This window comes from Populus nigra, chromosome 1 (genome assembly GCF_951802175.1).
Source record: "Populus nigra chromosome 1, ddPopNigr1.1, whole genome shotgun sequence".
NCBI lineage: Eukaryota > Viridiplantae > Streptophyta > Magnoliopsida > Malpighiales > Salicaceae > Populus > Populus nigra.
Window position 1 is genome coordinate 28,777,444 of NC_084852.1, and position 26,072 is coordinate 28,803,515.

Below are 26,072 nucleotides of genomic sequence, written 5' to 3' on the forward strand. Positions count from 1 at the left end.
CCTCGTATTGTCAATATCACAAACATAAGAGAAGCAAAACAAGAAGGTGAGGAGGACCATAAACGAGTGAAGGAAACACGGAGGAAGAAGAGGCTGAATGGGAAGATGATGAGGTTATTTTGGTTGGTGAATAAAACAATTGTTCTTTTCTTTTTTCTGTCAAAAGTTACTAGTGAAGACAAATGAATTAAAACTAAGATTTCAATTCGGTAAAAGCAAGTTACACTTGCTTTTTGTGAACTTGTGGTTGGACCACCATTTTCATTGGATCTTATATTAAGAAACTATGGTTTAAATATTAACCAAATACTTTAAATTTATGATTTGTTCTAAAAACAATAATTGCCTCGAAAACAAACACCCTCAAAATTGTTTATATTAGAAAAGATTTGCTCTCGTGCCACGTCAGCTGCCACCTTAATTAAATAATACGGAAGTCGAGAGAACTTGAGAAAAAATAAAGCAAAGCAAAGAAAAGATGGCTACTAGGATAATACCGCAACACAAAAGGCAAACTATGAAAAAGCAAAAAATAAAATAAAATAATAACAAACCTTGTATTAGTGCCCCACTGTATATAGTTTCTTTGATTAAATATCCAATAATCAATTTTATTAGTTAGATCCCTAGTTCTTACATCACTTTTTACATACCGTTTTGCTCATAACAATTACTTATTTTTTAATTAATCTTAAATTTTTAAAGTATCAACCATCAAAATACCCTGTTTTTTTTTCTAGTTCAAGACAAGCTTGGGTAAAATTTTACATAGCATTAATTATTTTGAAAAGAAAATTTGTTGTGAGAAAGATAAGTTGTTAGTTATTTTTTAATATTGATAATAATCATTAAAGATATATTTGAGATTATAGTAAAAGTTACTTTTTAAGATATTTTTTGTTTAAAAATACATTAAAATTTAAAATAATATATATTTTTTATTTTTAATATTAATATATTAAAATAATTTAAAAATATAAAAAAATTAATTTTAAATAATTTTTTAAAATTTTTTAAAAAAACTAGACGCAACCAAACAAACAAATACCTTTGATTAAATAAACAAGCACGTGCATGTAATCACATATTATATTTTCAAAATGCAATCAACTCAAATTGAATACATTTATACTCGTTAAGATATATCAAGTAATTTATAGTCTAACCAATGAACTGAACAAGTACTTTTCCATGCTAGATGAAATTGAAAATTGGATATTGCAGGAATAAAAAATAGAAAAACTAGGATTAATTTGAAAGCACACGTTTAATTATAAAGAAGGATTTGATTGGGAAAATTTCAGAGATGGGTGATCTAATTAATAAAAGCAGCAGTTGGGGGACTCAATTGATAAACTATATATACTTGTAAGACTATGAGGTTTCCCAAGAAAACACAAAATATTTTTCTTCTGTTTATTTGTATTTTATATACAGTACGTAAAAAAAAATTACAAAAAAAAAGAAAGGTGAAAGGGACCAAATCTGAAACCCTAACGCCGAAGAAAAAGGAGGAGAAGAAGAAGCCTGCTAATGTGAAGATAATTTCCTCACAATTTTATCACAGCCATTAGAGTCGTCTCCTTTTGCATCTCCTTCAAGTTCCTGTGGACATGCAGGCGGTTAATTTTATTTAAGAGAAAAAAAAAACGACAATGGCGTCGAAAGGCCCAAGGTCTAAGCTTGATCACGAGACCAGAGCTCGGCGTCAAAAGGTTTGTAGTTGGTCACTCCTTTTATTTTATTTATTTTATTTGTTTTCTCAGTGAATGTGTGAAGGTTTTTTTAATGGACTTTGAAGAGCTAATTTCTACATTTTCTAGTCATAATTTTGAAAAATAAGTAATCTTACTTAATTTCTATGCAAAATTTAGAAGTTTTGGGTTTATTGAATTTTCTATTATTTTATTGATAAATGGGTTTGTAGGCACTGGAAGCTCCGAGGGAGCCGCGTCGCCCTAAGACTCACTGGGATCACGTCTTAGAGGAAATGGTTTGGTTGTCGAAGGTAACTCATTAAGTAGTTGATTGATGCATGCTTGAAAGTATTAAGTTTAGGTTTTCTCTTCTAATTGAACTGTTACTTACAGGACTTTGAGTCGGAGAGGAAATGGAAATTGGCACATGCGAAGAAAGTGGCATTAAGAGCCAGTAAGGGCATGTTGGATCAGGCCACCAGAGGAGAGAAGAAACTGAAGGTTCTGATTTCTTGTTTCTTTATGATTTTTTTTGGGGGTATATTTCACTTGGAGAAGAATGGGCTGAATTGATTTCATTGGTATCAGGAAGAGGAGCAGCGGCTGCGAAAAGTTGCTCTTAATATTTCAAAGGATGTAAAGAAATTCTGGGTTAAAATAGAAAAGCTGGTAAATTTATCTATAATGATTTGATTCTTCATCAACTTTTGTTTCTTTTTTTTTTTTATCTCTTTGAAACCGTATGTAATTGTTTCTCCAGGTACTTTACAAGCATCAGATGGAGCTTGATGAGAAGAAGAAAAAGGCACTTGATAAGCAGCTTGAGTTTCTTCTAGGACAAACTGAGAGGTGGTGTTTCTTTTTCCTTATTCTTGTTTCTAACATTGACTTGGAACTTTGCCCTGTTAATTATGTTTTGTGAATGGGCAATTGAATCTGCATTTCGTGTTGCTAGGTACTCTACAATGTTAGCAGAAAATCTAGTGGACAAACCATCAGAGCAATATGCTGCACAAGATAAACCGAGAATTGCATACAAGAAAGGAGATGATGCTAATATACCTGAGCAAGTCAATGATGGTAAGCAGAATCACTTAGTTTGATTATTAGTTTCTTACTTAGGTAAGAGGCAGATATCCTTACCAAATGTTTGGCACAATTGTTTAGAGTCTCAGTTGGACACTACAGACAATGACGATGAATATGATGTGCAATCTGAAGATGAAGTGGTGAGTTGCCTTTCATGTCTCTGTCATCTTATGTAAAGTATTTTTCCCTTACTTTTTTTTAACTCAAGATGTAGTTATAATTCAAAAATTTTTGTTTGCGATCAAATTAGGGCTGGCTGTACTATCTGTAATTTGATCTGCCCAGAGGCTGTTTGTTTTTGTGTTTAAAACTGCTTTTGAGTGCGTTTGGCTTGAGAAAACATTAAATTGATGCTTTTTTTAGTGCTTTCCAATGGTTTTGATGTGCTGATGTCAAAAATGAATAACAAATCTGAAAAAAAATTATTTTGATGCATTTTCAAGCGAAAAGTGCTTTTGAAAAGCACCTTGCACCACAATACCAAACACACGTGTGGCTTGTAGGATTCTTCTACTAGGAACCTGCTGCATAAACTCATCTGTTGTTTATATATCATGCTTGAATGGTGAGATTCTGTTTTGGGTATACCGTTTTGTTTTCTCAGGTTCCTTATGTGAAGCCTTAGGCTTTATTTGACACTGCCCCATTTGTCAGCTAAAAAATTTGTGGAACTGTCATGGTGATTCCTTTGTTTGTCCTGCATTTTCAATTGGCATACAATTACTAACGATCTCGCTTACTGATATTTGTTCTAGGAAGATGATGAGCATACTATTGAGGAAGATGAGGCTCTTATAACTGCAGAAGAAAGGCAAGAAGAATTGGAAGCTCTGCACAATGAAACAGATATTCCACTCGAGGAGCTACTTAACCGTTATCCTGTAGAGAAAGGTAGAAAGCTGTTCTCATGATTCTTCTTTTTAATTTTGGAGATACCATTTTCCCTACACCTTTTATTCTATTTGCTGAGTTATGCGTGCTGTCTATGGTTATAACCACTTAAATAGTGTTGTGTATGAGTTGATGCAAACCGCTTTGTTAAAGGCTCTCAATCCCTGCCATTTCATTCTCTAGATGACCTTGTTCATTGTGTTTCTTCTCTGCCATTTCATTCAATTGGTTATTTCCCCACCTGTTTTTTCAGGTAGCAGAGAAAGTAGTGAAAATGGAGCTAAGCCATCTGCAAATGGGGAAGACCATTGTGAGAGTAAGCTGCTGTGGATGAATCATGTCTTCTAGCAAGTAATTTGATTATCTGATACTATTGCTTGGTTATATAATTTGCAGGGAAAGGAAACAATATGTCTGCTGCTAGTGACATGGAGATAAGCTGCTCACCTGTTAATGCTAGTCGTCGTTGTGTAAGTTGTATGTGTTAATAGTTGCCATTGCTGAATTACTAAATTCAGCTAAAACGGTTCAACATAATGTCTATTATCTAATAATAGGGTGAAAATAATGGTGCCTTGCCCATTCCAGACAATGACTTATTGGAAATCAGGACCAATGAAACCAGAAATCAGTTAAGTATTTCTGATGATCCAGCCAAAGAACGTGTGCCATATGATTTCAGTGATGAACAGGCAAGATACTACACACACACACACACACACACACACACCAATCTCTGAACTCTCTGTCTTCATATTCTATTTTGTCCCTTCTAGGCTTCCTATGTCTATTTATAAGAGATTTAATTATCAGGTGTAAAGAAATATATACACATGCAAACAATCCGTTTCTGTAGATTTGAATTTTCCATATAGTTTTTATTTTTGTCATTTTGGTGATTATTTGGGAAAATAAATCAATTTACTGTCAAGCAACTAGAACAGAATTTGACTTGGATCTCATTCTGAAAATCATCACTTGCATCTCTACTTCAGAAGCAAATATTTGATGATCAAAGCTTGATTGTGGTAAAACTACTTAAGAAAATTAGTGGGGAACATGGAGAATGGACGAAGAAGGTTGTAGGTGATAGAATAAATTAATTGGTTGAGACTGATTTTTTTGTAGCATTCATAACGGTCATTACAATTATCAAACCAATCGCAACCTTTTTTATGATGTGTATTAAAAAAAATGCTGTTATATTGCTGTATAATGGTAATGGGACCCTAAGATGCTCTTAAAGATCAGTGTAATGGCTGATATTTAATGGTGAATCCATTTTAGGGACCAGAGTAATGAAAATAGAGTTGATGCCTCTCACAACAATTCTGGCTGCAAAGAACTGCTACTTGATTTCCTTTCTTTCAGTTATTCTTTTTTCCTTTTCATGAATAACAATACAGATTCTTTCTTATATACACGTATATGGTTTTCAAATTCTTCCCCCTTCACTGCTATCTGCCAGGAATATCTCATCTATTTCTTCTCCCTATGGAATTACGGGTTTCTGTTTTGATCGAGTGGGACTAACTATTACTAGAAATATCTCAAGAGAGGAAAAGATAAACAAGAAATGGTTTAGATTTGAGGTGAAACCCTTCTCTGCTGTTACAAAGTTCATCTGCTCTGATCTTTAAAAAGGAAGGCTAGTGTAGGGGGGACGTGGTCTCATTTCCACAGTTGCCCCAAGAGAACATTTTGTTATTTCAGAAAAGGGGAAACAAATAACTAAATGAAGGAAATCGATTAGCTATTAATCAAAGTTTATTTACATACATACTACTGTTTTTCTGCACCAAATTTAAGTCTTACATATTCCAGGTATGAGCTCATCTATGAAAATATTAATATTTTTTATCCTGCTGTGTGAAGTTTCAACCAAGTCCTGTTTCTTGAATTGCACTTGCAAAGCATGGTCAGCTATTGAAAAAAAAAAACACCTTTTGACCCTGACTTGTGTCCAAAATCTATGTACCCTTATTACTTTGATGCTGCCATTAGTTCACCACCTTTTTTTTTGTTTTTCCTTTAAAATTTTATTGCGAGAGTTATAATAAATATTGTCATTGATTTATATTTGATATTTATACTCACTTGTATCTTCTGTGATGTAGGAAGATGGTGATTTTGATCTTGCTGCAGAAGAAGAAAAGGTACGTGTTAGCTATGATTTAGTCTTTCATGTAGTTATGATTCTGTTCTTACCCTCTTTCCTGGTCGTATAGTTTTTTCCCCTACAACCTGAGCATAAAATTTTATTTTTATTTTCAATAATGAATTTATTTTCCAAATGCAAATTCAATAGAATCCATTTGTAAATTTTACGAGGGATGAAGTTTTTTTCAGTACCTTTCCTGTTATATATTGGTTGAAACTTGAAATAATGATTTTAATCAGTGTGTTGTTATGGCAGACGTTGATATGGCTTTTGCGTTTCTCTTCTTGTTGGAAGTCTTATTGTTTCTAGGATGATCTAAGAAGTCTGTGATGCATTCTGTGGAATGGAGTTTACTAGGTTAACCTTCCGGCTTCCACAGAGCTGTATCTGCTTCCATGCATAAGGCTAAACCCATAAGTTCACCCTTGTGTTATCCTAAATTTGTTGACTGAGCTCCTATGTAATAACTTGGTTAGTCGAACCCTAAATTCTCTTATTTTGATCAATGAAGAAGAATTAATCCAGATTGATATGTATGGTAGTATTTTTTGTCATGGCATTTACCCCCCCTTCTAATGTTTTACATGTCACTAATTTGAAACTTCAGAGGGTGCATTAATTGCATGTTTCTAGTTAATGGTAAAAATCATGAATAATAAAAGTTTGAAATACAAATAACCAAAGGCATAGGACAAACTGTATGCTTTTCTGAAAACCAGATGAAAAAGACAAACAAAATCAAAGGGATCCAGATAAGTACTTGAACAATTGCACTTTTACATCTCCATTGAACCCATTACAGTTTTTCATCTCTGTTGAAATGGGTTGCTGCAAGTAGTGCAGGGGTGTTACCGGGGAAAACAGAGTTGGAGTATGTTATGGGTGGAGGTTGCATTGTTGGTGGCATGACTGGTAGTGGCTATAGATCTTGCTTAAAGAGATAGCAGATTTATTGTTTTTGGTTATGGATTGAAAGCAAGAGAAAAGAACCAGATTTTGTTAGAAAAAAAGGCTCTTTTGTGTCCAGTACCAAAACCATCGAGTTATTCAATGACCTACATTTCTTTTTGAAAAAGAAAAGAAAAGGACCTTTTTAGAGTAGTTTTCACTGGTTTGTTGGTTATAAAAAGGTTTTGGTTTGGGCTAATGAAATAGATTTTGTTGGATCAGTCTGAATAGTAAAGAGGTTGGAGATTGGGATTTCTATCCCATGAGAGGAGGAAGAAATTGGACTTCGGGGACTTCACATGATTTTTCAATTTTAGATTTGCAGATCTGCAGTTGTGCAAATCACTAGGAGATTAAGCTCTTCCCATGTGTCAAGTTGAATAAAGAAATGCAGCCTCAACCAGAAATCAATTTGCACCACCGCTGATGGCTCAGAATGTGCTAATCCGCAACCAGCAAGTATTTCCAAACTGAATAAAATTCCCACTTAAATACTAAACTTACGAGAAAAAAAACAATATTAAATTTAAAGAAGAATACGAGCCACTGGATCATAATCTTAATGTGGGACCCAAATAGTGGGCCCACTAATCCACTGGCTCGTGTATTCTTGAAATTTTTTATTCATATTCAGCATTACTCTAATAGAGAATAAATATTAATGGTATTGATATTTGAATTTTTCTTCTTAATAAGAACTTAAAATCTTTTTTCTTTATTAAAAACTGTTGTGTATATATTCTGTTTCTTCTTTTCAGAATATACTAACACTCAAACAAACTGATGTTAATAATTTGGCTTGTCTTAAGGTTTGATTGACCAATTGATTGAATTTAAGGTTTGACTTGCCATTTTATTTATGTAGGGGCTTATTGAAATCGATGAATTTAAGGTTTGATGGAAAATGATGCATGTCATAGGGGCTTAATTGACGCTAGATTTTATCTATTGAAATTGATGAATTTAAGGTTTGATTGACCAGGTTATTTATATAGGGGCTTAATTGATGAATTTTGGATAACGCAAGGACATACTTGTGAATTCAGCCACCTTTAAAACATCCTACTTTGCATGGAATTTATTGCAAGGAATTACTGTGAAATGTTGTGACTGTCTGATTGTGTACTTCATCTTTATTACAATCCTAAATCATACAATGAACTGAGTGTCGATTTTAGGTCCTCTTTCTTATATGTATTTAGATGTAATTATTAGGTCCTCCTTCTCTCACTAAGTTTTGAACAGAATAGTTTTAATATGATCAAGTGAAGTTCAGATAGTACAATTTATGTGTATGCTCATTTGCCATGTTACAGATTTCAAAGGCTGAATTTTTTACTATGATTTGTCACTGGCTTCAATGTTCAGGATGACGAGACAACCTTGTTGGAAGAGGAAGAGCTGGCAAAAGCAGATTCAAAGAATCCCATAGATGAGGTAAAGAACTAGTTGGATGTATCATATTTCTTTGTGTTCCATAACCTTGCATTTTGGTGAAGAAATCCATGGTTTTTCAACAAAATTTTATTATAACTCCTGATTGTCTTTGCTAGTTTAATTGTTTTATTTTTAATCACTCTGCCTGAGATAGCTGCTAATTCACAGATCTCATTGCTGCAAAAGGAGAGTGAAATCCCTTTGGAAGAATTGCTTGCAAGGTATACCAAGGTGGGTTCAAGAATTGCCTCTGCACAGACGTTTTTCTCATATTGTATGTTGATTTATTTATATTATCCATGCCTTCTTATAGGAGCCTAACAATGAAGTTTCAGAGGATGAATCTGAATATGCATCTTTATTATCAGACAATGTGTCAAATTCCCCAGGCCATGAAGATGAACTGAAGCAGCTGGATAACTCAATGGATGGAATTGTTGAATGTGGAAACCATCCTCTTGTAGAAGAACAAGAAAAGGGAAATGAAAAAATTTCAGAAGATGGAAGGGAGAGTGAGAATAGGATTGCTGATGCTGCTGCTGCTGCAAGATCTGCACAACCAACAGGCAATACATTCTCAACAACTAAAGTGCGCACGAAGTTCCCTTTTCTTCTTAAGTACCCTCTTCGTGAATATCAACATATAGGCCTTGATTGGCTTGTTACAATGTATGAGAAAAGATTAAATGGGATTCTAGCTGATGAAATGGGGCTTGGAAAGACAATCATGACTATTGCTTTGCTTGCACACCTGGCATGTGAAAAGGGGATATGGGGTCCTCATCTGATCGTGGTTCCCACAAGTGTCATGCTTAACTGGGAAACAGAGTTTTTTAAATGGTGTCCTGCCTTCAAGATTTTAACATATTTTGGCAGTGCAAAAGAGCGTAAATGCAAGAGGCAAGGTTGGCTGAAACCGAACTCCTTCCATGTATGCATAACAACTTACAGACTGGTTATACAGGATTCAAAAGTCTTCAAAAGGAAGAAATGGAAGTATTTGATATTGGATGAAGCTCATCTGATTAAAAATTGGAAGTCTCAGAGATGGCAAACTCTTTTAAACTTTAATTCAAAACGACGAATCTTATTAACTGGTACACCTCTGCAGAATGATCTCATGGAACTCTGGTCACTGATGCATTTCTTGATGCCCCACATCTTTCAATCTCACCAGGAATTCAAGGACTGGTTTAGCAATCCAATAACTGGGATGGTGGAGGGACAAGAAAGAGTGAACAAAGAAGTTGTTGATCGTTTGCATAATGTTCTCCGTCCATTCATCCTCCGTCGATTGAAAAGGGATGTGGAGAAGCAGCTGCCCATGAAACATGAGCATGTCATCTATTGTAGACTTTCAAGGAGGCAGCGTAACTTGTATGAGGATTTCATTGCTAGCTCAGAGACACAAGCTACCCTTGCCACTGCCAACTTTTTTGGGATGATCAGTATCATAATGCAACTTCGTAAAGTTTGTAACCATCCTGACTTATTTGAGGGTCGTCCAATTATTAGTTCTTTTGATATGGCTGGTATAGACATGCAATTAAGTAGTTCTGTTTGTTCAATGCTTTCACCCGGGCCATTTTCATCAGTAGATCTTTGTGCTTTGGGGCTTATATTTACTCATCTTGATTTTAGCATGGCCTCTTGGGAGTACGATGAAGTAAAGTCTATTGCAACTCCATCAAGATTAATTAAAGAGCGCTCCAACCTGGATAACATAGAAGAAGTTGGACTGGGATCTAAACATTGGAAGAAGTTGCCTGGAACAAATATTTTTGAAGAGATTAGAAAGTCATTATTGGAGGAGAGATTAAGAGAAGTGAAGCAACGGGCAGCATCTATTGCATGGTGGAATTCCTTGAGGTGTCAGAAAAAACCCATATACTCAACAACCCTACGAGAACTTCTCACAGTGAAGCATCCCATCTATGATGTCCATCGCCATAAAACTGAGCGACTCTCCTACTTGTACTCTTCTAAGCTGGGTGATGTTATTCTTTCACCAATTGAACGGTTTCAGAAGATGACTGATCTCGTGGAATCATTTATGTTTGCAATTCCAGCAGCACGTACCCCAGTACCTGTCTTCTGGTGTAGTCAGACTAGAACTCCAGTGTTTCTTCATTCAACTTATGAGGAGAAATGCTCTGAAATGTTGTTACCTCTTCTTTCACCTATCAGACCTGCAATTGTTCGGAGACAACTTTATTTTCCAGACAGGCGTCTAATACAGTTTGACTGTGGTAAATTGCAGGAGCTTGCAATTTTGCTCAGGAAGTTGAAGTCAGAAGGACACCGGGTATTAATATTCACACAGATGACTAAGATGCTTGATATTTTGGAGGTTTTCATGAATTTGTATGGCTACACTTACATGCGCTTAGATGGATCCACTCAACCAGAGGAGAGACAAACATTAATGCAGCGTTTCAACACAAATCCCAAAATCTTTATCTTCATTTTATCAACCCGTAGTGGAGGTGTTGGCATCAATCTTGTTGGGGCAGATACTGTAATCTTCTATGATAGTGACTGGAATCCTGCTATGGATCAACAGGCCCAAGACCGCTGCCATCGGATAGGACAGACACGTGAAGTACATATCTACAGGTTAATCAGTGAGAGCACCATTGAAGAAAACATCTTAAAGAAAGCCAATCAGAAGCGTGCTCTTGATGATCTAGTAATACAGAGTGGAGGGTACAATACGGAATTTTTCAAGAAGCTCAATCCTATGGAATTATTCTCAGGGCATAAAACACTTCAGATTAAGAATATGCAGAGGGAGAAAAACCATAACAATGGAAACGAGGTGTCTTTGTCTAATGCAGATGTGGATGCTGCTCTGAAATATGCAGAAGATGAAGCAGATTACATGGCATTGAAGAAAGTCGAACAGGAAGAGGCTGTAGACAACCAAGAGTTTACTGAAGAGGCCATTGGGAGATTGGAAGATGATGAATTTGTGAATGATGATGATATGAAGGCTGATGAGCCTACAGATCATGAGATGACAACTTATAGTAAAGATGGTGCAGTGAATTTAAAAGAGAATGGTTGCATTGAAGAGAGAGCTGTAACTCTTACTGGCAATGAAGATGTTGATATGTTGGCTGATGTCAAACAGATGGCGGCGGCCGCGGCGGCTGCTGGACAGGCTATCTCATCCTTTGAGAATCAGCTACGTCCAATCGACAGATATGCGGTTCGGTTTCTGGAATTGTGGGATCCAATTATAGACAAATCAGCCTTGGAATCTCAAGTTGGGTTTGAGGAGACCGAATGGGAGCTTGATCGTATTGAGAAGTACAAGGAGGAAATGGAAGCTGAGATTGATGATGACGAGGAACCTTTAGTTTATGAAAGTAAGCATTTTTCTTTTGTGCTAGTTTGTCCTTGAATGAATCAAATCTACAAATTAGTAACTTGCAATACTTTTTTCTGAGAAAATTGGTAGTTTTTTTTAGTCTTGATTGCAAAGCATGATGGTGGGATAGAAATATTGAAATCATGTTTTTCTCCTTTTAATCGTTTCTATTTTTCTTGTTGAAACCATTTATAATACTCGTAATTTGGGTTTCAAGACCTTTCTTCAACTTAAGTTTATAATGAATAACTACATGGCATGTGATATCTAGTTTCTATTTTTCATTTGAATTTTTTAGGATAAGCAATTTTTATATTATGTACAGTGCCAATCATAAGCAGAAGTGATGATTTTTCTACTTATATCAGGATGGGATGCTGATTTTGCGACTGAGGCGTACCGACAAGAAGTTGAGGCATTAACTCAACATCAGGTTAGTGAATTTTGTCACATGCTGTAAATTTTGTTTTCTTTAAATGTGTCTGAAAGCTTATTATTATTGTGTTTTTTTAGCTGTTGGAAGAACAGGAAGCTGAAGCTAATGAGAAGGAAGGTGCAGATGATGGACATTTAGATGCTATGGTGTAAGACAATTCTGAACTTATCATGAATTTATTGTGCTGGCTATCTAACTTTTTTATTAAAAAAGATGAAATTAAGGTGTTTTGGGATGTAGGTCAGCAATTAGGTAACTTTTTTTGTCTTTTTAATTTTTTATGGCCGAGGGCTGAGGGGTGTTCTGTTATTTTATACTTGCTATCTCTTGTGGCAGCATGTGGCTTTTGGAAGCGAATGCCCTAGTATCATTAAAATTTCACACAAGCAGTTGATATTTACCAGGCAGTGCATTTGTAGTGTGCGAGACACATGCTGGAGGTCTCCTGGGCTCAAACTACTGCAATGACAAGTTATTAATGCTGAATAGAATGGATGCTTCAGTATAGATTGAGTTTTTTGACCATTTATGCTTCCACTGAGACATCACTTAAATGGTTCAGATATTAATGTCATTAATAAATATGAATAAAATTGAAACTTGCATTCTAACCGAGCTATTCAACTCCCCATCTTGAGATGAAACTAAATAGTGCATGAGGGTTGGGTTTAGAACAATGCTTGAGACAAAGGGAAAACAGAGCCTTGTGCCCAATCCTTGTTGCATGGGTAGTTTTTTGGTCATTAGGAATGAAGCAGGCACTGTTCTCCTTACTTTTCATGAATCTGTCTGACAAGCTTGCTGCTATGTATTCTGGTGGTAAGCTTGGAAAAATCATTCCGATTTATTGTCTCTAAAGGTGGCTATTTCTTGGGCACACCTGACTGGCACTTGTTCTTTTTATTGTCAGATGAAATGCTCGGTTACTAACCTGTTTCATTTTAGCAGGTATAAAATGCCACGTAATCCTAAATTGAAGTCTAAGAAGAAACCAAAGAAAGCCAAGTTCAAATCTCTGAAGAAAGAATCTTTGACTTCTGAATTGAAACACGTGAAAGAGGAGGCATCAATGGAAACTTTGTCTGTAGATGATGATGATGATGATGATGATGATGATGGTACATATTCGGATACGATGTCTCCTTGTTCCAGCATGTGGAGAAAGCGTAAGAAAGCAGAATCAGCAATTGGTATTGACAAAACGAGGTCGAAGAAGACTAAGAAATTCAAAAAGGGTCCAGAAATGTGCACTTTTAGTGTAGATTCAGACCTGTCTGGAAAGCATCATGACAGATTTACGGAACTAAAACCATTTGAGGTTTTGGTTTCCGATATTGAGCAGAAGCCAGCTAGCAGGAGCAAAATGGGAGGGAAAATATCCATCAGTACCATGCCAGTGAAACGGGTTTTGATGATAAAGCCAGAGAAGTTGAAGAAGGGGAATGTTTGGTTGAAAGATTGTGTTCCACCACCTGCTTTATGGATGCCACAGGAGGATGCTGTATTATGTGCTGTTGTGCATGAATATGGTCCACATTGGAGCTTGGTCAGTGAAATTCTGTATGGGATGACTGCTGGTGGGTTTTATCGGGGAAGATACCGCCATCCAGTTCATTGTTGTGAGAGATTTAGGGAGCTAATCCACAGATATGTTTTATTTTCTCCGGAAAATCCTATTAATAACGAAAAGATGAGCAACATGGTCCCTGGGAAGGCCCTTCTGAAAGTAACCGAGGTAAGTCTGATTTCCTTTGCATTCAAATGTGTTCCATATAGAGAAATTAGGGAAAGAAGATGCTGAGAATAGGAAAAGGCTCCTGAAGACATTCATATATTTAATCAGACTTGCTAATTGAAAACTGGATGCTTATTTGCACTCGTGAACCCTATTCAGTTATTGTCCTGCAGATACCAACCACACTGGTCAGTAATTCCAACAATTGATTGATAACAGTTACTGATGTTTGGATTAGCTATCCCTTTGGTTTTTGTTATTCAATTCTTTTTATATATATTTATTTGTTTTGGTGCTCAAAAGATAACAAAACAGGCTCTTCGGCCATAGAAGAAATGCTTTAATTAACTGCTAATCATTAATATTCATTACGGGTTTGGGATTTCTGATGTACCATTGAATAGGATTCAACTAATGCAAATTTCTTGGTGGTTAATAACAATAAACTTTATCAGCCTGCATAGCCATTATCTCCGAAACAGCAGTTATGCACATTTTTTTTTCTCAGAATAATCTAATTCTGAATGGTTAATTTTATATGCATATATGATCATAGTGAAAGTAGTACTACTTAAAAAAATGCCTGCTGCATTTTTTATGACTTTGAGTGAATAATCAATTTTAATGATTGATGGGAAATATCACAATGTAACTAGAGAAAACAATAGTTTGGTAATTCTATGATGAAATAGATTAGACAGTAAAGCTTGTGCTGATCGATTTTTTGTTGCATCAGGATAACATACGGATGTTGTTAAATGTTGTTGCTGAGCAGCCAGACCATGAGTTACTTCTCCAGAAGCACTTCACAGCACTGCTTTCTTCTGTGTGGAGGGTGAAATCTCGTGTTGAAAATCAACAAAACATGCCATCATCTCGAAATGCCCTTTATAACAGTGGAAGGGTTTTCAATTCTTCTGTCAATCCGTTACCTTGGAACTCCTTGAGGGAATCGGCAAAAAGAATGAAATTCACTAATTTGGGACAGAGTACTAAGTTGCTGGCAGCTGCACTCCATGATGCCAGCAGTAGAAGGCCAGGTGATAGAGTTTCCAATTCCAATGTGAATGAAGAAGCTCCTGCTGTAGGCGAGAAGCTGGAAATAACATTGGAATTCCAAAAGGAGGAAAATGATTATGTGATTCCATTCCCACCTGTAATAAGTTTGTCAATACCTGGCTCAGCACCATGGACGTCTGTAAATAAGGCGGCTCACCATCTCAGGGCATCCACAAATATAGCTGAAAATCGATTCAGGTATGTTTTCTTGCAATCACGAAGATTACATGGATCTGCTTGTGTGGTATGGATAGTCTCCTTGTATTTCCTGTTTGATGACATTGAAGACACTGGCGTTAGCAGCGCGGTTTTGTTGGACAGAGAGTTTAAGGTTTCACTCTTGCAATGCATTCAATTTGTTACTTTCTTGTACTGGAACTGGGTTGACCGATTGACTTGTGCTGCTTTTGTTTTCTTCCCCTCTGGCAGCTATAGTGCTTGGCTAGTCTCTTGATTTTCATGCATTTCATCGATTTCTTGGAATTTTAATGCATCTTTTCCAAAATTCCCGGAGATTTGTTTTATTACGAGTGATTGTAAATATTGAGGAATTGATATTGTGGTACTGAGGCCATTTATCATTAGTTTCAGGTGCTAACAAAATGAATCCATGCCATTTATATGTGAAACATGTACAGGTATTTGATTCTTTAGTAACTGGCTAAAAGTCTTTTTTTCTCCCTCTTCACAGGGATGCAGCAAGAGCTTCTTCATCTGTGTTACCAGCAAATGATTTGAAGTTGTGGCTGGCTTCAAAGACTCAGTCCTTGGGAAAGCACAAGCTATCTGTCTCTGAGTCAACCAAGCCTCCTAGGTCAAAGACGAGGAAAACTTTGCTGGAGCAAAATGAAGGACACGCCGAGCTAGTAATGCAACCACTGTCAGTTAGGGATCCCAATTTAAGGTTTGACCTGCCACCAGAAGTCATTCAGGATGATAAGGATGGGTTTTCTATTTCATTCATGGAAAAAGAACTTTCAGTGGAAACGAGGATCTCCGAAGCTGTCCCGCATAACTATGTTCCTGATTTGATATCAGGTCTTGATGATTATTCTTTGTTGCCGGAATACACTGACATTGGATAGGATTAAACTAGAGAACCAAATAACATCTTCTCGGCTTTGGCTCTCATGACAAATGTGTTCTGGTCGGAGAATCACCTACAGCTGGGCGACCATAATTGTGTCGCCGGGAAATGATGGAATCAACTGCCCATTTTCAGGACGCCAATCAAGGACATGGTTTCTCTCATGGTTGGAGTTTGTCTGCAAGGAGGATCTGAAGTGGCTCTGCAGGAAGGATCCCCAGGGTAATGAAATTACAAAATGTAACATAATTTTTTGAATTCGATTCTTATTGGAGGGGGGTGTGCCAGGCCAGTTTTGTTGGGGTCAGTTAAATGATCAATTTACGGCATGTTTCCGCATAGAAAGGAATTAGGGTAGGGCAATAGATACGAATGAAAAATGAAAGGTTGAGTCTCTCTCGCTGTCTACTCTAAACCCTAACCACCTGCAATTTGTTTGATTCCAATCTTCAATTAATGGCTAGCTGATTCTCGAGCTGGGTAGGGTAGGGTGTGATGGTTCTGATTCCCAAGCCAGGTAAGATAGCCATTCAAAGCATGTGAATTGATTATCAATTCTGCTTTTTATACCTTAATTGTGAGAGTTTAATTAAAGAAAATGACAGTAATAAAGAATTATAAAAACATGAATATAATGGAAGACAATATTATTATTATTATTATTTTAAATATATCTAACATTAACAATATCCATCTCCATGTATCTATACCCCTTGCATGTAAACAATTTAATTATATTATCAATTCTAATTTGTATTTAACTTGTCAAATTTGTTGGAATCACCCCTAAAAAAGAAAAGGAAAAAAAAGGGATTTAATATAATTGAAGAAATAAACAACTCTCGGTGCTGTTTATAAAAATATACACCAGCAAGTGTGGCAGAAGCTGGGAAAACAAGTGTTTCTTTAAATTTATTTCTAAACATCCATGGCTCTCCAAGTATAATTCCTAATTGTCTTCTTTCTTTTCTCCCTCAGCATTCTTGATTTGTTCTTTCTCTGATTCAGCCGCAGGAGCCTCAGTTGCTGCTTGTTCTTCGTTTTGCTTGCATGGAACTTCCTCTTCCTTGCTTTCGCTTGTTGTTTCCATCTGCACTTCATTCTGCAAACGCATTTGAAATGGCTTGAGAATAACTTGATCGATCCATGGGTAAAATTGCATGGCAATACTCGTGCATGGATGGATGTTTGAGAAAATTAATGGAAGGCAAAAAAATAATTACGAAAACAGCATAGAATGAGATAATTGTCTTAAGGTATTTAATTACCTCATTAAGCAATGATCCAAGGGACTTCTTATAATCGTCACTCTTCTCAGCATTTTCTTCTTCAACCTTTTCTACGGCCTCTAGCTCAACCTTCACAGCTTCATTGTTCTCCGCGGTTTCCTCCATGGGAGGCTCGGGTGCTGGGGCGGAGCCAACTTCATCCTTCAAGTCCTTCGGTACACTAGCGCAGCCTCCCATATTTGATGTTCAGAGACTAAATTCCCTCTCCTCCTTTTTTTCTCGGTTGTTGAAAGAGGAGAGAAAGCAAATTGATAATATGACTTTATGGGGTTGAGATACACACAGCTTTTCTGGTTTTCAAGAACTACATATAGATAGTGGAATGTTTTGTTTTTTTTTCTCTTGTAGAAGCTAGCTACCCACCGGGCTTCTCTCTTCTCTCTATGGCTTGGAAAGATTTTAGGTGTAATTTTCAGAATTAGTACTAAACAGGTTTGCTTTAAATAATCGCAGGCTGTGGCTGTTCTTAATTGCGCGTCATTTAACTGTGTATAATTAAATTATTTAATTCTATTTAATTAAAATTAAAATTTATATTTGAATTAACATATTAGAAATTTGATAGGTAATACAAGAATCATTAGTCATAAAATAAACTTGAATGATTTAATTAAGTATAACTTGATTAAAATATATTTTAAAAATTAAATATTATAATATAATTAATACAAATATTATATTTTTAGACCTAGAAAAATCACGTAATGACTTGATTGAGTTAATTTCTAAAAATTTTCTAAATTAATATATGAATATTATTCCAGGAAAAAATTAATTTTTTTATCAATTTATAAAGTTTTTTCAGATTTCTTTATAAATAAAAAGTCATGTCTCTTATTTTTTTAGTGGTTGTTTATTAGATTAAAAAAAAAAAAAACTATGTCAAATATCAACACAAAATTAAAACTAGCACCTTAAGCATAACAATTTCCTTCTCTTAAATAAAGATTTCGAAGAATTTTTATTAATGGTTCGCGTGGATTACCACTAAAAACTAAATAATTAGACAGCTTATGATCTGTGACAACACAACTTTTAAAAAATTATTAAAAATCAAAGAAAATCAGATAAATTCTTGAAGAACTTTAGATTTATTTAACAAAATTATAAAAACTCCTGAATAATCTTATTTCATAATTTCCATTGCTAATATGATATTCATAAAACCCAACACAGCTAACCCATATTTTAGATCAGATAATGGACTCCCATTTGCACTATTTTCTGATAACTTCCAAACTCAATCGAGAGAGCAACTCTGTATACAGTGATTGTTTTCTCTTCAACACTTGGATAAAGGCATTCAACCCAAGCCATTCAACTTCTCCATCCTCCAATACAAGACTTTGGCGGAGACAAGATCTCAGGTGCATAGAACACATCCTTCTCTTCATGAGAACATACATATGCCTAGCAGTCAATGAACAAAGAGAGAGAATAGAAGGTAATAGAGGTGAAAAGGGAGAAAAAACATAAAAAGATCCCTTAAACTAGTCTGGATCCTAGTTCAGAAACTGAATGAGAGCATGTAACAAAAGAGCCGTTTGTTAGCATCTTAATAACTAGCAAACTTTGTGCATATAACCAACAATTCAATCCCAGTTTACCATAGAAGTGAGTGAATATGAATAAACCAAGCTTCATAATATCAATTTCAACTACAAAAAAGAACATCTGGGAATAGATTCATACCTCAAGGACCATTCAATCATGTTTACATAGAATATGCACTCAGTCGGCAATGGAAAGACATGTCAGAAACATAACAATGGAACTTAATTGCACAGAACAAAAATGCTTGGTAGATGTTTAATCTGGCAACAGGTGTTGAGTAAATATTAGAATCGAAGAATGTGGGATGGCACTCGGGTCTCATGAAGTTGCATTGCACAGCTTCCTCTTCCGATGTTTACTAGGAAGCAGACAGTAAGAGTAGAGTTTACATGGTTATTCAGATACCTGTTAATAGATTAAACAAGTTATCGCTTAAACACATTAAACAAAAATATCGAGTGCTGTGGAGCGTATGGTAAACAAGTTTAAGAGATGATTGCTATACGAAACATGCTGATGTAGAACCAAAAGGGAAAAGTTCCATGAGCTAGAGGAACCAACACCTTATACAAGAACATGAGGAATCCACCTCAAAACACTAGAGGGTATCATCTCTCGTTTGTAAGCCTAGTGTAAAATTTCATCTAATTAACAGTTTTAACACATAATAAAGTCTTGGGTTCTCTGTGGGTGCCAAACCATACGGTCTTGAATAAATAAATAAGTCTAATCGGTATCCTATCAAATTAATTAACATCAAGTTCTCCTAAATAATTCAGTTCACACAAGATTTTTTAGCTGGAAAAGAAAAGGATCTCTTTTGAGTAATGTTATAATAAAAATCTACTTCCTAGAATAAGAACATCCCTTGATAGTCAAATAATGTATACATCTTCAGCAGATTCTCCATCCCATTCAGATTATTTGGATCAACTTACAAGTCTAGAAAAAAATCCTAAAGACTAAAAGTCTTTGGGGCAATAGCTTACAGCTATGAGTTTCAAATTAACAACCAAAAAACACCACAGGAAAGCCAAAGTAAGCATATGGATAAGACCTATCCAGCAAAAACACTAAGAGATAACCTCGCATAATCTGCCTGGACTTCTAAAGTGCACCAGTTTAAAAGTATGCCACTCCATTGAAGAAAGGTGATACTGTCCTCACCAATATAGAGCTTGTTTGACTGAAGCCCTGATACGTGTTCAATATCTATACTAAGACAACTTTTCCTCATTCATGAAGCAGTTATAATCCCAAAATCCACTCCGTGATAGTAGCCTGCTTTTCAGAAGTTGATATAAAAAGGAGGTCATCAATGAACCTAAGAACCATGTAATGTGGGGGTGAGATAACTCTATCCCCACTGCTACTTCCTATAGCAGAAGCATCCTGATAGGAATGTCTTCTGGATAAATCTTCAAGAAAAGGAAAGATCACATTCCTTTCAAGGTGCCCATAGTATAAGGAGCATAGCAGAGAAGACAAAGTGCTTCCTTGAGGTATACCTTTGACTTGCAAGTAAAACTTGTCATCCAACTGAAGTACATTGCACTTCACCTGCTCAGATTGAAAAGAAGCCGTTCCTTTTTCAGAGACCTACCACACCCCTGCAAAATAACAGAAGACAAATTTTCCAGCAACAGTTAGCTTTTGACAAGAAAACATATCTACAGCAGTAGAATCTTTATACCTCAGCAATTAGGTCAACCATATATGTTTGAAAAAGTGATTGGTTTGTTAACCTGTTAATATAATAAATGAGATCCGACCCCCAAGTCTATTTGTAAAAGGGGCTCAAGAAAAGTGAATGAACAAGGAAAATGAATTGGTGGTTAATGGAATTACTATTCTCAGGGGCTCATATGAAGCAATGCAAGTGAAAATATAAGAAACTGTACGCTTTATTCAACATTGAAGGATCATTTCTGTTGGCAACACTACTACAACTTTTCTGTTTGATGCAGCCAATGATACATATATAAGTGGAGCGCTCCTCTTTTATATTTCCTCTAAAATTGGGTCCATCTAGGATTTTGTTTACTTTGGAATATTAGCTTGTTCAGGATCTAGGCTATTAATCCTCTTCCATGTTCTCTTCTCTCTTATATTCTATTTCTTTCTTCCTACAGTAACCTCGGTTACTAATCACTACGGAAAAGATCCTCCCAAAACATATCCTTAATCCATTCCAATTCCAAATACCAGAATTCCTATCTAAAATCCCTAATTCCCCAACCACCCTAGCCCACCACAAATTCTTTGTAGGACACAAATCCAAATGTGCCCTAATCACCTTCATCTCTCCTTCCCTTTGGTAAGTCCATAAGTTAATTTTATGGTAGGGAAACTGATTAGGATGAACTTGTTAGACAAAGAAAGTACAAGGAGAAATTAGCAAGTTCTTGAAGATTGGGGATTGATCTGTTAACGAGTATATAAGTTGGAGATTGATTTAAAGTTATCCTTTTTACAATTAAATTACATGTCAAAAATAAAAACTAATAGACACAGTGACAGACAATATTGATTGAGTCTATTGGCCTTGTTTGACAACATCTGTATAATATAGGGTTCAGATGACTCAATTAACAACACATGAGATAAATTGACAGATTGCAAATAACACAAGGGCCAAAATATGGTTTCAAGGGCAAGAACAATGTTTCCTATAAAAACTACTTTGACACCCTCTTTCAAATCTGAAAATTATCAAAATACACTTATCTTTTGGAGGAATGGAGAAACTATAACTACAGAATCACTTATGACTTAAAAGACTCAAAAACATATATAACAATGTATTAAAGTTGTTCGACTTCACTGTGTACTTTGAAAGTTGCAAAACATGATTGGAGGGTAATTTACTTTTTTAGGATTTTTTTAACTTTATGCTTGTTCAAATTTAGGATAACACAAGGTTGTATGGGAAAAAACTATAAGATCAGGAAAAAGGGTAAGAACAGAATCATAACTACATGAAAGACTAAATCATAGATAACACGTACCTTTTCTTCTCCAGCAACAAGATCAAAATCACCATCTTCCTACATCATAGAAGATACAAGTGAGCATAAATATCAAATATAAACGAATGACACCATTTATCATAACACTGACAAAAAAAAATTAAAGGAAAAACAAAAAAAAAGGTGGTGAGCTAATGGCAACATCAAAGTAATAGGGGTGCACAGATTTTGGACACAACTCAGGGTCAAAAGGTATTTTTTTTTCAACAGCTGCCATGCTACGCATAGGTAAGCAAATGCAATGCAAGAAAAGGGACTTGGTTGAGACTTCACAAGGCAAAAGGCAAAAAATATTCGTATTTTCAAAACTATTTATGTAACGCAAAATTAATGCATAAGCAAGTAAGCTTACACGTTTAGTGTAGGACAAAGGCAATAATTATGAGACAAGGTACATTTTTCTATTTTGCTATGCTAGACAATATTCCTGCAATTTACACACAAATTTTGCTTGTCAATAAATCTGACACTTCTCCTACAACTAATTTATTTGCAAGGTTAGCATTGTTTCAAAATCTTGCACTAAAATGAAATTTTATTTGATTAAGAAACCAAAAAAAAAAAAGGTCAGTAGGTAACAAGAAATTGAGAAAAGTTACTTCCATCAATAACTTTAAAATGCAGTAGAAAGCATTTGTAAATTAGAAACATAAAATGGTATTATAATGAACTCAAATCATTATTGAGCTGGAGGAACGAGGAAGAGATTTTAACACTACTACACAATTCATATATGAATCTTAGCAATTATTAATTGGTCGCCTGTACATCTCAGTGCAAGTGGATCAGAAACATTTGTTTGTATGGGTGTTCAAACACTGAGCAAGACTAACGCAAAAGGCTATAACAATAAGCACAGCACAAATGTACATGTGGTTTGGTAACAAATTAAAAAAATAAAAACCACCATGTAAAATGGTATTTGGGGTGTCCAGGGAATGAAAGACCACTGGAATTTTGCAAGGGACAACAAGTGTCGAAAATGTAACAGAAGTTATAGGTATCAATAGCTCAACTCAACTAAACCTCGATCCAAATCTATTTGCAGCTGTTTAGATGGATCTGATTCCTCCTTCCATTACACAAAGCAGTTGGTCCTGATATATGGAATCAAATGCATCAGAAACAACAACGAACACATTCGGCATCATAGTTGATCTTTTATTCAGATCAATTACAAACTAGCACGACTTATGGTAGATATCATTATAGTCAAACACTGATGACCCTAACTTTTCTGGTTCTTTCAACCGTGTGCCTTTCAGAACAGCATGAGTATCATGAAGAACACTATTCAGAGACTTAAAATGTTCACATTTGACAGAATTAGTAAAGAACTGTGCTTTTCTCTGCATTCCAAATGAGTAAATGAGTAAAGTTCAGAAGTGGATTTTTTAGTAGGCATTGTTGATGATGTTTTAAGATTTTCCATCATCCTTGCTCCATTTTTCTTTGGAAGAAGCCTGAGCTTTGAGAAACAAAACAACCTACATCCTATAATACTTTCAACACTAGCTTTATCCGAGCACTGATAGTTATGATCTTTCAAGCAAGAAGGGGGCCTATTTCTTAATTTCTTCAAATTGAGTTCTTATAGTAATATATTTCATGTTTCCCATGCTCACTTTCAGTGACATAGAAGTTGGCTAGTACCAGTGGCACAACCAGAAATGAAAAGAACCAATATATCCATTTCTATAAAAGTAGTGTTTCAAATCATTTACAGCACCATTGCATTTATATAAACCCTTATGCAAGCCTGCAGTCTGCCCTGGCACATTATTCAGCTTTCGAGTATCCAAGCAACATGAATAGTGTTTATCAGACAGAAATAGAAACCCAGAAGCCTTCAATTTATGCATACATTGCTTTAGTGAGAATTTTTTGAACTTTCTTAGCCCAATAAACTTGGCAATATTTCTCCTTACGATTCTCCAGTTAGCAGGACTCCCTAGCAAATCAGGAGGGACTGCATTTCTACAAACAATCCATACAAATGATACTACCTGACTTTTTGAGCAATAAGATTTTAGCATCAGTGTCTAAGGATCAATGGTTTCCAGAGTTTTATCACACCGTTCATTAACAAAAACTATGGAATTTCCCTGAGAATTATCACTCTAAACCATCCCCCTAAAAGAGAATTGTCCACAAAAAAAATAAAAATAAAAATTCTTGCAAGCAAAGGAAATTAAACTAGTTTGAATTTTCACACACACCTCTCAGACTTCACAGAGGTCCCAGGATGAAAACTTACCTCAAACACTGAGTTTGAATTTTCCATGGCATTTTGATTTGATGATGAAACAGAGCAGTGCCTCTGCATTAATCTTGAATGCTTTCAGCATTGAGTTTAACATATAAGAACCTTAAATAATTTAACAAGGGAAAGATACCTAGGAAGGAAAATAACAATAAATCAGTACACTGCTCATCGTGGTCATTTTGGATCCATTCTGCATGTAGTATACTCCTATCTTTTCCTAAAGTACCCATAGTTTTGCATAACCTACATGTTTGTGTTTTAAAAGACCGAAAAGCTTCTCCTAAATACTACCTAGTTTATGAGCAGGAGAGAGCAATCTGTGGCAGCAAGCAGTTTCAGATATTTGGTTTGTTTGGCAAGACAGAAAATTCAGGACTGTTATTTTTTCTTCAAAAAGCTCCCTTTCTAATCATTAGTTTAATAGAAAGATCACTTGGCTTCCTCAGGGTATCCTCTATCTGAAACTTTCTGAAGTTTAGAAATCATGTTCATATTTGAATCACTTCCCTAGCTTCCTTGTAATTGTCGTTCAAAAAAAAGAACGAAAAAACAATCAGTGTTGAATTAATATCATCTGATGGAAACTCTGACTCTGAGGAACCCTTGTCTATGGATTGGCTTGTATTGGATCTCAAATCTAGTGAAGACACTTTAAAACCGGATCAGATGGAAATTTGCTGCCACAAAAGTTTTGTTTTGGTTATTGACAGCATGCCGGATTGCATTTCACTGTATAATATTAGAGATTCTATTGGCATTGTGGTATCAATATAATACATTTCTTAGACTTGTTTATTCAGTATCGCACCATTCATAGCAGCCATATCAAGAAAGAAACAAAAGTTAAGGAAATATAGCGAACCAGTCTTACAGAGAATTACAAAATGGCTTGCAAATCCTCCTTCCCTACCACACCCATTTGGAGCCTAACAATTTCAAGGAACTTATATCCATGTTTGCTCCAACTATCTAATTGTTCAATCTTGGCTCAGCTGGAAAATATCACATTCACATTGAAGTTTCATGTAGGCATAGTTTAAAGAATGTTCTTCACTTCACAGAATTGTTTTAGATAGAATATTGCAAATAGACTCTAAAAATGATTAAAGAGCAGAAAAACCTAACCATGTGGTCTGTTGGGCTTGGTTTATATGTTCATAGTAGCCCAATGAGGTGAATAACATGAGGATTTATAAACATAAGAGGTGGTGCAAATGTTACTAGAAATCACTGAAGCATGGTTAAGAAAACAAAATAGTTAAGAAAACTCTTAACAACAACAAAATATTGCATGTAGAGCTTGACTCACAGGCATGTGGATCTAATGAGACAAAAGCCTTTGCTGTAAGAAAGTGGCATTGATGGAGCACTTGCATCTTCATCAGATATGCCAAAAATACTCTGAATAAGAGACTTTGAACCACCCAAATTAGGCTTCAGGCACTTCAGTACATCTAAATATCATTAAGGTTATACAATAACGAAGAAAACAGGAGCTAAGTTGGGAGTTTGTAACAAGACGACAACAGCATTGAGGCAGCATCTGCAGATACAAAAAAACAAAGAAAAAAATCTGATCAAAAAGAAACTAATTTGAGGAAACCATCTGTACAGACCATGGACAAAAAGCTATAAACAAACATGATCTTCAGAAGAAATTACCTTTCCAGAGCTGTGACTGGAACTGTTACTGAATTCAACCGGAAGCCTCTCAGGTGAGCTACCGCCATTTATAGAACCCATAATGTAAAAAATCTTACCACCAGTTTGTTCAGCATCCAAAGGCCTTTGCTTTTTGCGGCGCTGCCATCCAAATGGCTTTCTAGATCTCAATCTACTCTCACACAAGCCTTGAAGAGCCTCATTTGAACGCCCTTCACTGTTGCCGGCAGCCGGTCTAGTTGTTTCGGATAATCTCCCAAATTCTAAAGCTTCGATTCACTTTTACTGATAGATTATTGAATTATTTTATCTTTGTTCAAAGATTAAAATTAAATTTTGATGGTGTTCTTGAATTTTAA

At 35.5% G+C, this 26,072-nt stretch overlaps 2 protein-coding genes and 1 pseudogene across 6 annotated transcripts; 1 reads left to right on the forward strand and 2 right to left on the reverse strand.

Annotated features, from left to right (window-relative positions):
* The first annotated feature begins 1,409 nt into the window (after window positions 1-1,409).
* On the forward strand, window positions 1,410-16,388 carry LOC133669460 (protein PHOTOPERIOD-INDEPENDENT EARLY FLOWERING 1-like). 4 transcript variants are annotated; one of them, XM_062089625.1, is made up of 20 exons: window positions 1,410-1,715; window positions 1,928-2,008; window positions 2,091-2,198; window positions 2,286-2,366; window positions 2,458-2,546; window positions 2,653-2,777; window positions 2,865-2,926; window positions 3,542-3,677; window positions 3,931-3,993; window positions 4,074-4,154; window positions 4,266-4,369; window positions 5,795-5,833; window positions 8,155-8,223; window positions 8,392-8,454; window positions 8,537-11,594; window positions 11,965-12,029; window positions 12,110-12,180; window positions 12,981-13,767; window positions 14,504-15,024; window positions 15,518-16,388. In XM_062089625.1, exons 1-20 carry the CDS (start codon window positions 1,656-1,658, stop codon window positions 15,909-15,911), a joined length of 6,057 nt encoding a protein of 2,018 aa, XP_061945609.1. In that variant the 5' UTR covers window positions 1,410-1,655; the 3' UTR covers window positions 15,912-16,388. The 4 variants fall into 4 exon arrangements, with proteins under 4 accessions (XP_061945609.1, XP_061945592.1, XP_061945616.1 ...); XM_062089608.1 differs by having other exon boundaries at window positions 4,074-4,147; window positions 4,235-4,369; XM_062089632.1 differs by having other exon boundaries at window positions 3,931-3,987.
* Window positions 16,389-16,712: 324 nt separating this feature from the next.
* On the reverse strand, window positions 16,713-17,733 carry LOC133669478 (uncharacterized). 2 transcript variants are annotated; one of them, XM_062089651.1, is made up of 2 exons: window positions 17,182-17,733; window positions 16,713-17,003 (listed from the first exon to the last, which is right to left on the reverse strand). In XM_062089651.1, the coding sequence occupies exons 1-2, from the start codon at window positions 17,377-17,379 to the stop codon at window positions 16,863-16,865; spliced, it is 339 nt and encodes a 112-aa protein (XP_061945635.1). In that variant the 5' UTR covers window positions 17,380-17,733; the 3' UTR covers window positions 16,713-16,862. The 2 variants fall into 2 exon arrangements, with proteins under 2 accessions (XP_061945635.1, XP_061945628.1); XM_062089644.1 differs by having other exon boundaries at window positions 16,713-17,015; window positions 17,182-17,716.
* Window positions 17,734-18,274: 541 nt separating this feature from the next.
* Window positions 18,275-25,502, reverse strand: LOC133669494 (telomerase reverse transcriptase-like; annotated as a pseudogene).
* Window positions 25,503-26,072: the final 570 nt, after the last annotated feature.

Excerpts from the sequence above, each read along its gene's own strand:
- LOC133669478 (XM_062089644.1), bottom strand. The coding sequence starts at position 17,379 with ATGGGAGGCTGCGCTAGTGTACCGAAGGACTTGAAGGATGAAGTTGGC. Across the intron at positions 17,016-17,181 it reads TTGGATCATTGCTTAATGAG|AATGAAGTGCAGATGGAAAC; the intron begins GTAATTAAATAC and ends ATGCGTTTGCAG.
- LOC133669460 (XM_062089608.1), top strand. The coding sequence starts at position 1,656 with ATGGCGTCGAAAGGCCCAAGGTCTAAGCTTGATCACGAGACCAGAGCT. Across the intron at positions 1,716-1,927 it reads CCAGAGCTCGGCGTCAAAAG|GCACTGGAAGCTCCGAGGGA; the intron begins GTTTGTAGTTGG and ends ATGGGTTTGTAG. Across the intron at positions 8,455-8,536 it reads TGCTTGCAAGGTATACCAAG|GAGCCTAACAATGAAGTTTC; the intron begins GTGGGTTCAAGA and ends GCCTTCTTATAG.